At 41.3% G+C, this 15,591-nt stretch overlaps 1 protein-coding gene across 3 annotated transcripts in view; it reads right to left on the bottom strand.

Annotated features, from left to right (window-relative positions):
- Nucleotides 1-3,287: 3,287 nt before the first annotated feature.
- Nucleotides 3,288-15,591, bottom strand: part of FAM135B (family with sequence similarity 135 member B) — a 366,985-nt gene continuing 354,681 nt past the window's right edge. For 2 of the 3 annotated variants that reach the window (XM_030937787.1, XM_030937788.1), the window contains exons 17-20: nucleotides 14,377-14,528; nucleotides 12,256-12,366; nucleotides 10,433-10,546; nucleotides 3,288-6,063 (exon numbers count right to left, since the gene is read on the bottom strand). In XM_030937787.1, coding sequence (XP_030793647.1) covers nucleotides 5,858-6,063; nucleotides 10,433-10,546; nucleotides 12,256-12,366; nucleotides 14,377-14,528 — 583 coding nt within the window. In that variant the 3' untranslated portion in view covers nucleotides 3,288-5,857. The remainder of the gene's footprint in view (nucleotides 6,064-10,432; nucleotides 10,547-12,255; nucleotides 12,367-14,376; nucleotides 14,529-15,591) is intronic. The other variant, XM_010364503.1, reaches the window with a different exon arrangement.

Here is a 15,591-nt window from a genome sequence, read left to right as displayed (position 1 = left end):
TCTGATTCTGTGATGACACGAAGTTTGAAGTTTGAGGACTGTTTTTAAAGTCCTGTAATCAAAACTACATCTATGAAACAAAAATACACAGTCTTTATGATCAAATATAGAGAAATAACCTGGTTTAATGATTCACAAAACACTATTCAGCAACACCCATACATTTACATTTGATCTAAAAGCTCAATTCTATATATTCTGGTCTTTCTCTTGTGTAACAGAAGTCACTGGGATCCTTTTCCCAAAAGTTAAAATGGATTATTACAGGGTTTGTGCACTGAAAACTCTGTATTATTGCATACCATATTATTTCCATTCAACATAAAAAGTGCTGGGGAGAGTTCCACCTTTCCAAATTGTCCATAGTGTTTTCTACTGAGAGTTAACATCATGCATAATTGCCCAGGTGCCATGGAAAATCAAACTAGAAACAAGTATAGAAAAAAGTAAAACTGCTAAATAAAGGAGGAAAGGGAGGAAGAAGCATAGAAATCCTGAGAAAGCCACCTTAAAGGTTTTGAAAAATCACCATGGTGGTTTCTCTTCATTTAGAAATTACATGTGCGTGTGTGTGTGTGTGTGTGTGTGTACACAATATGGTATATAATGTCAACATAATGACTGTGCTTTGTCATATATAGATCAAGACCTGTCTGGTCAAGTGAAGCTGGAAGTACACAGTTCAGGATATAGACATCAGATAGACTCTATATGAAGCAGTCCATTTTTCCTCTTCCAATTCCGATACTCATTATTTCAGACGCCAGTTAAAAGTAAAACACATTAACAGTAAAACAGTTAAAAGTAAAACACGGCAGGTGCAGTGGCTCACTCCTGTAATCCCACCATTTTGGAAGACTGAGGCGGGTGGATTGCCTGAGCTCAGGAGTTTGCGATCAGCCTGGACAACAAGGTGAAACCCCATCTCTACTAAAAATAGAAAAATTAGCCCAGCATGGTGGTGTGTGCCTGTAGTCCCAGCTACTCAGGAGGCTGAGGCAGGAGAATAATTTGAACCCAGGAGGTGGAGGTTGCAGTGAGCCGAGATCGGGCCACTGTACTCCAGCCTGGTGACAGAGCAAGACTCCGTCCAAAAAAAAAAAAAAAAAAAAAAAAGTAAAACACTAAGTTTTATCATTACCCCAGATCCTTCTAGTGTTTAGGATGATATGATTTCCTAGCACGGTACCCAACACAAAATAGATGTTCAATAAAACATGTAACAAATAAGTGAGTGAACAATTGAAAAAACAAATGATCCAGATGCTAGCATATAATGCTATATTGGGATGGATGTCTTGCAAGAAAATTATCAGAAAGCGTAATCATAGTTCTATGTGTCCTTTGCCAAGATCACACTTCCGTTTTTTATAGGACCCCACCAGTGTCCCTAGTAGCCCTGGTTATTTCTAATGCTCAGAAATATATGCTGTGAAACCAAAGCTAATGGCATGGCCCAAAAAAAAAAAAAAAAAAAAAAAAAAAAAAAAAAAAGTGGCAATTACATTCAGGAGCTTGCAAATACCTGAATTCAAGCTTTCAAATCAGTAGCCATGTGTGTAGAGAGAGATGCCATCATCTTACACAGTGAGAGCCAACTGAACACTTGTTCACCTTCTAGCACTTTTAAAGGCTATTTTTCTTCTTTACGGAAACACTTGCGTTATGTGCTATTATTTATAGTGTTTTCTTTGCCATTCATGTACTACATGGGTGACCTCCCTATTGGTTTCTCCCAAAACTCCTTCTGGACATGGCCTTGGCCACATTCACTGGGCCTATAACTTTCTGTTCTCTGTCTACTTTCCCCTTGCATGTATACCCTCCATCAGGATGGGATGATTATTTTATTTTAGCTTTACGACCAACACCTGGCTTGTGCCAGGCTATTAGGAAACATTTGTGGCTGAAGGAAGCACTACAGTTTCAACTAAGTTACCCCAATCTTGTGGGGGCTGCAGACTGCTTAACTGTAAGATGAGAATTGAATAACTTTCTTTACTCTATAAAATGTTTATGATCCAAGAGCAGCTTGTGTGGTCACCTTAAATAGCAATATAAGAATTTAATTTGATTGCTTCCATGCTTTAAAAAAAAAAATTAACCAAATGACTGTTCCCTCTTCTTAGCCTGTTTATATGATGCCATTTGTTACAGTTTTTCTCCATGAGAAGCCCAGCAGACATGTCTACTATGCTTCTCAAAGGAAAATTTCAGAAATGATGGTGGAGGATGTGGCTGGACTTCTCCCAAGACAGGAGGGATCAGATCTCTTGTAGAGGGTGAAGCATGGAGCGACACATGATGGCAGGGGCAGGCCTTGGTCTCCCAGGGGCTCTCATTGCCAAGTGGGAATTTTCCTGCTAGTGTTAACAATGGAAATTTCCTCCTGATCGAAGAAGAAAATCCTGCATGGCAGCTGATTTCTCACACCTCCATTTTGCTACTTTTGTGCTCAAACATATTCTCCATCTACCTTTGCAGTGGCCAAAGGTTCCCAGCCCTCTGCTCTCACTTGAAGCCCTTTGCTCATTCTGTCCCTCTTGGAGAGATCCACCTTCGCAGAGCCGGCTCCTACTCAGCCTTCGGGTCTCAGCTTAGACACCAGACCCCCTCAAAGGCCTTTCCTGACCACCTCTACCCCACATCCCTGCTGTAAGTGGATGCCCCTGCTCTGAGCACACACAGAATCATACCCCTTCTGTGGGGCCACCCACTTTGATTTCCCATTTGATCAGCTGTGTTCCTTGCTAGACGGTGAGCTACTGAATTTTACCAATGCATCCCTGGCACAGAGTACGTCCTCAAGACAAACTTGCCAGATGAATGAATGAATGATATAATGGAAGAGTGCACATTGGGGTGACGGGGTGTGCAAGGTAAATAGTCTCACCTTTCAAGTTTCACTCTCAACGCTTCCTTCCTGGCCTTCCCCAGGCAGTAAGGAGTGGATACCTAAGACTAAGGAGCACCAGCCCCGGCCTTCCTTAGCACTTTTGTTATATCCCATTGTAATGATAAGACTGGATCTCCCTCGAGTTCCTTGTCAGCATGGACTGTGCATTTTACCTCTGTGCTCCATCTGGCACAGATGGATGGAAGCTGCTCAGTAAACACCTGTGAATTGTAGATGCCAACAGGGGACTTTTCTCTCTTCACCTTCTCTCAGGTTCATAGCACTCCCTCTGCTTTCAAAATGCCATTGGGGTATTTGTTTTGCTCCAAGATGACTTTGGGTTCATATCTGCTTCCCTGGATTTATTTGGCTCACAAACAACAAATTCCAATTAATCTCAATATTGGTGATTTTTATTTCTAACTCATTTTGGGAAATAACAAATCATAAAAACAAAAACAAAAATTACGCAGAGAATGAAGACATACTAGACCATTATCTTGGCAGGCATTTTGTTTATAATTTTTACAATCAATAATAGAATGTCCCTGTTTTACATAATATATATTTATATATATTTTATGTATATATATTTATATATTAGATATCTATATTTCAATAGAAAGACATAAAAAAGCCTTTTCAAATGAGGCATGATACGCAACACGCAACACTCTTATTTACAATATAGAGATGTACTTTCTACACAATTATAATAGATGTTCAGAGGCCAGAGAGGGTTTACAAAGACAGCAGAGCACCCCTATAAAAAAGAGGTGCACCATGCAGCTGGACGTTTATTGCCATTAGTTCTCACTATGTCCAGACAGCATATTGAAGTTAAAAATGGCATCTGGTTATTGGAGAAGATGATGATCATCAGATTCATCCCAGCTCCATAACCGCGGGCTACACAGTCTTTCAAAGGACCAGGGAATGACGAACATTGCTGATGAAAATTGGAAACACAACATGAAATGCACTCATCAGAGGGACAGGGCCCATCATTTGGCCAGAAAGGAGAAGCTGCTACCAACTTATGGTTCTGTACTGAGCATGGGCACTTGCCTAGGTCAGGAAACACAACATCATGTGCTGCACGACTAGGGAACAAATGTCTCCCAGGTTACAGAGCAAATACAGCACTCCTCATGAGGAACCAGAGTCTATGCCCAGCTCTGACTCGGGAGCTCAGACAAAAATTCCCAGTGGAAAGAGACCAGAGGACTCAGTGAACCCATATGCATTATGACCAGGATATAACAAGCATTTAGAAAGGACCCACTGAGAAACCCTAAATCCATTGTGTGGAACTCTGCCTTTGCAAGACATTCAAGTCTCCCTCAACAACTCTCTCTTTCTGTAACAGAATCCCACATGTCTCTACTCCTGCAAAGTTGCCCATCTGGACTCCTTCCCATGGTCTGCTTTTATTTTTCAAAGTCACGTTGTTAATATAAGAGGATCCAAAATTCTCAGATGAGCTTAGATTTACTTGGTTTTGTTACCATGGCATCAGTGACCTAGAATCATGGTCCAGGTGCTGAAAACCCTGGTCCTAGATGTGTTTCCGCACTTCAGGAGGGATTTTTGCAGAAGCAGGAGTTTTGATCTCCAAAAGATGAGGCTCCTGTCTTATTTATCCCTACTGTCCAGGTTCATTCATCTCTTCCATACAACTAAATGATTCTTTAGATTTCCTTTAGCCCATACAACACACTCAGTCTTTGAGACCTGACCATTAAGCATCCTGGTGATTTTCCAGACTCCCCTTTGAGTCACTTACCCATAACAGTTAATGTTGAGTCTTTAGTCTGGTTGGTCTCCTCCTATCTGATCTCACTTTTGTCCCTGTCATCTATTAGTTTTTATCAATGCAGTGACCTTTCCTAGCCCTTTATTTTCCTAAGGCAAGAAGACATTTCTATTGAAAGATAACCAGCACCCTTCTTAGAGCTCCCCTGAGGTTTTAATCCAGCACTCCTCCATTTAGATGTGTTTCTCCTTCCATGGAGAGAAGCAGCTGGCCATGTTAATGGTTTTAATTTTTTGCAATTGCATCAAATGCTAACATAGCATGTCTTTGGAAGTGTATCAGCAGGAGCTTCACATGTGTGTGCATTCATTTCAGTGCCTCCTTCTGCTAGGTTAGTCTCACCCAATGTTCCCTACTACAGACAAAGATGTAAGCAATCACTACAATAATTAGTGGATCAGGGCTCTGCATAGAAGAAGTCTGGGGAAGTAGGTGGAGCAACTGTTCAAAGTTCAGTATATTCCTAGAGTCGTGTTTCTTTGTAAAAAACTTGTATTTACCAATAGTGTCACCTTTATCCCTCATTACCTTAAGTCACCCTGCTCACTGGTGTTATGAAATAAAACTGGGATTTGTAACGCATTCCTTGCTCCCTTGTTTAGAAAACATGAAGAGAGAAAATGAATATGGGCATCACATTTTCTTGAACAAGTGGCACATTTGAATCTATTGAGGATTCTATTTACACAAATATGTTCCACTTCTGCACAGAGATTAACCTGAGTTCTGAAATGCTTGTGTGCACTTAATCAGAAATGATAAAGCTATAAGCTAGTAACATATTGGGCAAGTCTAGTTAAGTTGGAGTAATCGCTCAGTGAGCCATTCGTGGCTAGCAAGGGGAGCTCATCAACTCCCAAGTCTTCTGTTTATTCTCTCATATTTTTCCTAGAAAACATCTTGAATGACACTCCAGGTAACTACACAAATTCAAGCAAAGTTTGTTGTCATGTAGTCTATTTGCTCAGCTTTCTCAAATCTCCAAAACAAAAGCACCTCTCATGTCAGGTTCCACCCCAGCCTCCATCCCCCAGCGCTGTTCCCTTGGAGTTTCATTCTGAAATGGTGAGGTCTGTAAAAGCAGGTCTCAGCTAAAGCTCTCCACCAGTCTTAAGCATTACCAAAGACCTGCTCCCTCAAAGCCACTACTTGAAGTAGTTGAGTCCTGCCACCAAGAAAAACTTCTCCAGGAAGAGTTCTGAATCCAGCACAGCGATGTGAGCGGCTCGGCCAATCAGGGTGTTGGCAGTGTTGGGCAGGGCATGGAACACGTTGTGTCGGATTAAAGTGCAGTCCTTGGCTTCAACCAGAGGGCCCAGGAGGTTGTTGATCATTTCTGCATAAACTGGCCCTGTAAAGTGGGGAAGAAGCATATGAAGCTAGTGCAGAAGTTAGCAGTGGAATCTAGAGAACATCACCAGATGTGTGTTGAAATTCTATTTCCGGGCAGACCTGTTATATAGCAGTTTCCAACCTCCTCCTAATGTTAGTGAATGAAATAAAATCAAAATTCTTTTTGTCTAGTCAGATTACAATAGCCAGAAGTCAGAAGGGGATTCCGAACAGCATCTTTGTGAACCCATGCACCAGAAGCTATGATAACGGTATTCGTGTTTCTCAATAATAGCTGTGCCTCCCAGCAGGGGAGCAGAGAAGGACGCATACAGTAGAGAGGACCCTCAGAGTTTCAAGTCCTATTTCAGGGGACGTTGGGGGTTGGAAACACAGCTCAATAGAGAGTTAGAAGCAGACATTTTCTGCTGTTATGCATAATGCAAGCCACGTGGCATTTCACCTGACTCCTCTGATACCAAAGAAGGAGAATGCAGTTTTCTTTATGTTGGTTTGTTTTGTTTTACAATTGTTAGTCTGAATTGACTCTTTCCACCTGAAAGATGCAATTTTGCATCAGGCCATAGGGATCTTGGAGCCATGCAGTGCAACTGAATTGCTGAACACTAGATAGATTCTCACACTGGGATCTACGATTCATCCCTCTTAGCCCTGTGTTCTTCTTTTCTGAAAAACTGTTGATGACAACTTTTATATCATTGACAGACACCTTCTAGAATGACCCTGACAGCTGGGATATTTTACTTTTGACTAACTTGGAGACAGTAATTGGAAGTTGTAAGTCAGATAAGCCTCTGGGTACCCATTCCAAACAACCGGGTCTGTTTTACAAAGCCAGCAGAGCAGTCACTTTGGAAGATGAAAGAGAGTTTATTCTGAGTTTAACAGTCCACAGCCTCACTCTGGACACTCCCCCATGCCACGTGAAGGGACTCACACCGTTTTCCTTTTCCCTCCAGTTACCAGCAGGGGAGAGTACTCAGAGGTCTGCTTTCCCAGACTGGGATGGACAGCTGGACTCCCCATTATGCTGGGGGTATGTATTTGGAGGTGTTTCTTTTCCCCCTCTTCTTAGGGTCTTGGCAGGAGCTTTGAGGTAAAGGGAATTGAAACATGAAATTGAAATAATTAGGGATTAGGTTGTAGCCATGTCAATTCAGCGAAAAAGAATGTGCGGTTAAAACAAAGAGTATGGCCATTCCCAAGAGCCCATTACTGTTTCAGAGTAGTCGTCATTACAATAGGCAATAATATGATGTGAGGTTACGCCACAGAAACTGCATGCATGAAATAGTCTTTCCGAGGGAAAATGCGAGTCAGCCAAAATTCAGCATCAAAGGAATAGTTAAGTAAACCATGCTTTGTGGGCTAAACAATTCTGCGCTCCTTTAAAATGATGTTTATGAACATTATGCAATAACACTTTTTAAATGATGTATGTGAATATTATGTAATAACAAGAAAAATGAATATTGCCAATAAATGGAAATAGAAGCATATTATTATTACACAAATACCATAATTTGTTTAAATTGTATATGCAATAAAGGTCAGAAGGTCATTTATTTAAAGAAAAAAGTCACTCAAAATGTAGTGATTACTCAACCAGATCATTTTCTGCTGAGACCTTGATTGGTTTCATAAGTCCTGGAAGCAATTGTTGGTATATTTTTTAACATGTATAGCAGACTCATATTTTTTCTCAAATACAGCACTATTTTTAAATTGATGGACTTTTGGGACAGGAGCAAATTATCTACATGACAATGTAGAGAACAAATTGGAAGGTTACGTGAAGTCAGACAGGTTGAGAGGTATTTTATTTCAGAATTTTTGAAAAATAAAAATATTGGTACTTCTTCCAGAAAAAAAAATGATAATCACATATGAACTAAACTTCATATCAAGTCTTCCAATCTGTTTAATTCACCAGTTAAGCCACATTTCTTTGATGCCCATGTAAAAATGTAACAGAAAGTATAAATTTAACAAAAGAGAGGGTGATTTTTTTCTTAAGATGACTAACAGGATCATTAATCAATTTAAGTCATATATTAATATCCTTTGAAGATACACTCCCTTTTCCTTAAAGGCCATTGTGAATACTAAATAAGATAAGCAAAGTGCATGAACTGTGCCCAGCACATAACAAATACAATTTGCTATGCTAGAGCAGGAGTTGTCAGACTTTCTCTGTAAATATTTAGGGCTTTCCAGGAAACGCAGTATAACTACTCAACATAATTCTGAATTCTAGCATGAAAGCAGTCATATACAATATGTAAATGATGGGTGTGGCTATGTTTCAATAAAACTTTATTTACAAAATGAGAGGGGGGTTGAATTTGACTTGTGGACCATAGTTGTTGAACTCTGTTCTTAAGCCTTTACCAAGGTTGAAATGTCAACAAAAATACTTCTCTATGTCAGGGAGATAAGAAAGTAGGCAAGGAAAATTAGCAAATCCCTGCACAAAGAAAGAGTTTGGCTGTCTCTTGACAACAGCTGTTTAGTTTAGTCAAGTCTGAACTCAAAACAAGATCATTGACTCTTTATTTATTGTCACAGGTCTTAGCATATAATGATGACCCATGGGTAATTAGAAAATATTTAAAAATTGATTAAAATATACATAAAAAAGCATCAATATTTAAAAATTAAGGCTGAAAAATTATAAGCAAATATCTTTAAATTAATATTTAATCTGAGAGACAGTAGAGTGAGATAGGCAGGCACCAATATACTCTAACAGTACAGGTGTTGCTGGTATCAATATTTTAGAAGACAATTTGGCAAAAAACTTTAAGAGTAGCAACTCATTAACATTTTTCTCTAATAATACCACTACTAGAAATCTGTTTTAATGAAATACCATAGATGTATTAAAAATTTATACATGCAAAGTCTTTCATCACATGAAAACTAAAAAGAAAGCCTTCCAGAAGCAAGCTATATGTGCAGTAATTAAGAAGTTATTGATTAAATTATGGTATATGTATAAATATAGTCTATAATTATTAAAATGTGTTTGCATTTATGATATTTTATTAACATGGACAAATAAATATATTAGTCTAAATCAAATCATGACACAAAATTATAACTTTTATCATGAACACAGATGAAGAGACTAGAAGAAGAACATGGAAAGTAGGTAGTGATAGAGGTGGAGTTAGAAAGAGTAGGTAGTGATAGAGGTGGAGTTAGAAAGGATCATAAATTATGTAAATGAATTTGACTTTTTCAAATATTCTATAATGTTTTAATCAGAAAAAGAATCATTTTAGAACATGCCCTGTGTTACTTTTCATTACATATACCAGATGGTATAAAACACAATGCTATTTTATGTATTAAAAGTAATTTTTAAATATTTTTTCATCAAAATTCCTGTTGGATTTTCTAGATACCAATGAAAATTTGGAATAGACCCAATTATATGTTAGCACCAAATCTTTGCACCTTTGGTACACTATTTTTTGATAGTACCTTAAAATACAACAAAAATACTATTTACTTAAAAAATAATCAATACGCTTGACATAGAAATAAACAAATTAGATTGGATTCTAGAAGAGAAAGGGGACATTAGTGGACACTGACATAATTTGGATAAGGTCTGTAAATTAGATAATAATATTGTATCAGTATTAATTTTGTGATTTTGATAATTGTACAATGCTTATGTAAGATGCTAATATTGGGCATCAGAGTGAAATGTATACAGGAAGTTTTTTACACTGCTATTGCAACACTTTTTGAGTATAAAATTATTTCAAAATTAAAAGCTACAAACATGTTTAAAAAAAAAAAAAACAAGAATTAAACAAATTAACCAAAGGAAACCAGGAATGCCAGCCCACATGCATCTTGATTGTCTGGAAAATTCCCACCTATCCTTTAAAACCGAACTCATTGTCATCTCCACGGACCCCCGTCTGACTCTGTCCTACACCCTGTTCCACTTCTGGGCTGCCTTAATGCCTTAGGCATTATTTTATTTTTTGACTTACCACATTTTACTATCATTGCTATTACTTGTCAAGGCTCCAACTAGACAATGTGCCCCTTGAGGGCAGGGCCTGTCTCATTGAATTATACATCCCAGCCATCAATTTCAGTGACTGGCACACAATAGGACTGAACAAAAGTTTCATAATCTAATAAACATGCGACTGTTTATTACACAAAGGAAGGATCTGGCACAATAACATCAAGATGAGCTATGTTTATCCTATCACTAAGCTAAGATAAATGCAGCACTAAACCTATAGCCCAGGTGTTCCCAATAGGCATAGTCAATTTCACAAATTTACTTTTGCTTTTCAAATCTGAAAGTCCCTGAGCAAAAATTAAATGTAGCTTACCTGTGTGTCTGTCTTTGAGGGCAGTTTTACACATTTCGATCCTGGCTGAATGAAATGGCACATAGCGGTCTTGGGGAGAAGCAACCAGCACGACATTTTTAAAATACTGCAGCCCTGTAACAGTTAGCCAGATGAGTACTTTTTACCCAAGTAGTTTCAACTTCAACATCCTCTGGAAATTTGCACAAATTTCCAGACTTGTCCCAGAAAGAGAAAAAATGATGACACACCACACACTAGTTGTATCACTGCAGAAGGACATTCTGTCCTGAGGTTTAACAAGGCACAGTAGATGGCACAGAGGTATCATGGGGGCCTGTGGGAGCTTGAAAAAAGAAGTCACTACACAGGGGCTTTGCATTTGTGAGGGGAGATGAAGCCTGTTCTCATCAGCCATGAAAGCTAAGGAGACACACAGAAAGCTACTCTGGACACAGAGAAATAAGCAACAAGGATGAGATCATAAAAATCTTTTGGGGATAGAAATATTAAGGAGTTCATAAGGACGTCAGTCTGAGTATCCTGTTCTTCCTCCTCAACCCCAGCACCTCCTCTAATTCACCATGTACCATGCTTTAGGAAAACAGCCTCAGAACTCACCTTTCTGCAGCCAGTCTTGCCTTCCTGCAATCTGTCCCCACAAACCAGACAGAAGAACCCTTCAAATTCAATATCACAGTGTATCCCTCCAGGCCTCAAAGCCCATCGTGAACCTCCAGAGCACTGTAGACCACCCGGACACTCCGTCTGGACTGAGGCCATCCTTCTCATTCCTCAGATCCTGCTGGGTGGGTGGCTGTCAGCTCTTAGCCATGTGTCCCTTACTGAAGTGGTTCCCCTCATCAGACATCACACACTGGGGGCAGCCTACTTCAATAGCTGGCCAATACACAGGCAAGGAGGACAAAGGTGTAATGGCCAGTCCCTCCCCTTCCTTCAGGATCGCTCTCCAGGGCCACTTCCTACACCCCGATGGACCCTACGGTGATCATGCTGCAGTCCCACCTTCTTCTGCCAAGTCCTGCCTCCCTCCTCCTCCTCCACAGAAGATAGCTCTAAGAGCTCAACTCAACACACAGAGGCACAAAGTAGGAGAGGAACTCAGCCGGGCTCACAGATCAGCCTGTGGCTACACCAGACTCACAGGCACAGAGGGATCAGCAGAGTCAGTGTTTACAGAACAGTGGAAGACTGTGACCAAGAACAGACCCTGGGCCAGGCCAGCTTGCATGGTGGGACTGAGCAGGGCAATCAGGCAGCTGCTCCACTCCCCGACTGGCCATGGGGACCACTCGGCAATGACCACCATTACTGCTGTCCACTGTGGTCATTCCCACATAGCAGGCAGAGTCTTCAACACCTCTATGCACTTCCATGTGACAGAGAGAGGGTGCAGGTATAATAGCAGGCTTGCCTGACAGTGACCCCCGTCTCCCACGCACAGTCAACACCAGTGGAGAATGTTGCATCTGCCTTTTGTGTAGATGGGCCTGCACCTGGGTGAAGCTGGCACACAGATCTTGGGCCTACGCAGTGAGAACATTGAAAAACTGGCACAAAGCGGAATCTACAGCTTCTGGTTATTGAAATGATCTTACACGCACCTTGGCTCAATCTATCACATGCCATATGGGCAATGGGCAAGAGGAGCTGAGTTCCTGGTAGCTGTTGGCCTCCCAATGAGCCGAAGAGGCTTTGAGTGCTGTGCCTCCTGACTAGGCCCTTTTGTGAGTGAATCCATGTAGCATTATATCTCATTTGTGTCTCAGGAGTTGAATTCCAAGCTCAAACTCATAACTGCAGCGATGGGGGAAACCACTGACCTGTTTTTTGGCTTAGTTGGTATAGGAAACATTTGCGCAAATCAGCGTTATCCCTGAAGGTCAGCTGCAGTAGAGACCCGGATTTCTTCAGTTTCTGCATGAGCCATAAGCCTAGGAAGACAAAAACAAAACAAAAATCAAAAACATAAAACAAAACAAAAAATCACTGGGATGGAATTTTGGTGAGATGAATGTTAAACTGCGAATTTTAGTTAACTTGAAAGTAAGAGAGAAGTAAGCATATTAGCAAATAATTGGGAAGTTAGAGGTAAATTTGTCCTCTCATGTACTGGTGGCAAGGACTTAAACCATCCTGCAAAAATGATAGGACCACAGGCTTGGGAGTAAGGAACTACCCACACTCTTCCATCCAATCTTCTTCTGAAAAACAAGCCTAGGGTAATAATTTTCAATGCAAAATAATATAAAAATGATCCTAACAGATACATTTAGGATACTGTAAAGCTAGAATAAATGTCTCACTTCACAAGTCATCTGTTGGCCGGGCATGGTGGCTCATGCCTATAATCTCAGCACTTTGGGAGGCCAAGGTGGGTGGATCACCTGAGGTCAGGAGTTCGAGACCAGGCTGGCCAAAATGGTGAAACCCCATCTCTATTAAAAAATTAGCCAGGTGGGCCGGGCGCGGTGGCTCAAGCCTTAATCCCAGCACTTTGGGAGGCCGAGACGGGCAGATCACGAGGTCAGGAGATCAAGACCATCCTGGCTAATATGGTGAAACCCCGTCTCTACTAAAAAGTACAAAAAAACTAGCTGGGCGAGGTGGCGGGCGCCTGTAGTCCCAGCTACTTGGGAGGCTGAGGCAGGAGAATGGTGTAAACCCGGGGGGCAGAGCTTGCAGTGAGCTGAGATCCGGCCATTGCACTCCAGCCTGGGCGACAGAGCGAGACTCCGTCTCAAAAAAAAAAAAAAAAAATTAGCCAGGTGTGGTGGCAGGCACCTGTAATCCCAGCTACTCCGGAGGCTGAGCCAGAAGAATCACTTGAACCTGGGAGGCAGAGGTTGCAGTGAGTCGAGATTGTGCCATTGCACTCTAGCCTGGGCGACAAGAGCAAGACTCCCTCTCAAAAAGCAAAACTAAAACAAAACTCATCTGTTTAGCTATGCTTAGGCAAACACTAACATTGATGAGTGTAAGGATTATGTAACCACAACAAGCAAATTAATCTGATAGAAATACAAGGAAATAAGCAAGCTATGGTATGTACATATATTACACTGACTGCTATGTCAATGTGTGTGTGCAAAGATAAATAGAATGAAATATATAAAATTACTCTGGATATGATAGATTGGAGAAATTATTAGTAAAGTCTCTCTTTATAAAAAATATTTTATAATGTTGCAAGATTACTTTATAACTGTGGGCAGGAGGTAGGAAATGTAGTTTAACAAATTTGTTTCTGTTCAAAGAATGGCTTCCTTGGTTTGGGAGGAAAGACAGAGTGCAGAGGAAAGGACTTCCATTTGTTATGTGCCAATGTGTCGGATAACTCATGTTCACAAGTATGCCCTAAAATAACTTAAAAGCAAACTAACTAAACTGACCAGGTCATGAGGAAACAATGTGAGTGTTGGGAGAGGACAGGGGACAGTGGCAGAGGCCTAGAGGATTACAGGGACAAGGAAGCTTCTCAGGGGTGACCCTAATGCCACATAATGGGCTTGAACAATCAGGGACTACTGAGATATTTGTTAAGAACATGATTTAATAAATGATTTGTTATTACATGTAAAACTCAGTGCCCTCCTTGGGCTTCCATACACCAAACCATGTCACCTCCTCAGCTAAAATCTCGTGAGTAGTATCTACAAGGTCTACAGGGTAAGTCTAACATCTTCGCGAGTCATTCGAGGTCCTTCTTTGTCTGGCTCTTGCTGATATATTCGACCTCCCATAGATGTGAGTTAACCTCATTTCCTTCCCCTGTGTAATTCAACACAGAAACACCTCTAAGGCCAGGACTCCTCCCTCCATGCCATGCTTGGAAAAGACTCCACAGTCACAGGGTTTCATTTGGAAGAACTCCTGTCCCCAGTTTCAGGTCCCGGAGGCCCCAGATTAATTCTGAGGAATGACAAATCCTAGAAGAGTCTTACCTGTACTAACCAGGGTGCTGTTGTTGTACAGGGTTCCCAGGTGAGGCCCAGAGAGTGACAGGAACGTGTGGAGTTTGTTGAGGTAATACCGGAACCGGGGCCGTGTGAGGACCGATCGGATGATGATATTGCCAAGAGAATGGCCAATGAAGCTGTGGAGAGATGGAAAGGGTACCCGTGAGTGTGACGGTGAACGCTGGTGCCCAAGAGCGCAGTGCTGGAAGCATCAGGGGCCAGCGTCCTCCACCTCCCACTGAATGTAGGGGCACTGGCAAAGAGCATGGGGACTGCCAACTCATCCTCATCAGGTTTCCAAACCCTGACCATGAGAAGCCTGAGATGGGGTCTTTGTGAATGGGAGCTTTGTGCCCAGTCAGGGCAGAAGTGTGGGCATTTCAGCCAGCTTCATGCTGTTAGAGCAGCCTGCCTTTATTCCACATGCGGGAAGGGAAGGTCCTTCCTGAAATGCACCTCTGAACATTGAAATCTCCTGGTCATTCATAGGATCAGGTCCCAAGTCCTTATCCTGCTTGGGAGGCCATTCATCCTCTCCTTCACCTGCTATATATGTACTGAACCACCTGCTTACAGCCCATGCTGTTAGACCCCCTCCTGCAGGCTCTGCTCCAGCCATACTCCTACTCACAGGCCCACGTGTTCAATGCATGATTACTCTCAAGTTAAAGACTTATTTATTGAGAGTCTATTATATGAGAGGCTATACCTCCCCACCTCTACTCATGATGAGCATACAACCAGCCAAGAAAAGAAGTCAGTGTCAGCCTATGAAGCTGCCTTACCTAGCTTTTCTTTTATTCTTTTTTTTTTTTTAGTCTAACCTCTATAGGCTTCATTTGTGGAATAAAGAAGTAATATTTTATATCTGAAGACTAAATGGGATAATGCATATCAAGGGATTAGCACTACGTCTACATATTCGAATGCATGAAAAATGCAAGCTGCTTACTAGCACTGTCATCACTGAAACAGTTGGTACAGTGTAAGAATAAAAGCAGTGCTGATTGGAACCCTCTCTTTGGGGTGGGCAACTCATTCTGCTTTTTCTTTTCTTTTCTTTTTTTTTTTTTTTTTGAGATGCAGTCTCACTCTGTTGCCAAGGCTGGAGTGCAGTGGCGCAATCGCGGCTCACCGCAAGCTCCGCCTCCCGGGTTCACACCATTCTCCTGCCTCAGTCTCCCAAGTAGCTGGGACTAT

The sequence above is a fragment of the Rhinopithecus roxellana genome, chromosome 9 (assembly GCF_007565055.1).
Source record: "Rhinopithecus roxellana isolate Shanxi Qingling chromosome 9, ASM756505v1, whole genome shotgun sequence".
In the NCBI taxonomy this organism is placed as follows: domain Eukaryota; kingdom Metazoa; phylum Chordata; class Mammalia; order Primates; family Cercopithecidae; genus Rhinopithecus; species Rhinopithecus roxellana.
This window is presented reverse-complemented; position numbering and strand designations above follow the sequence as displayed.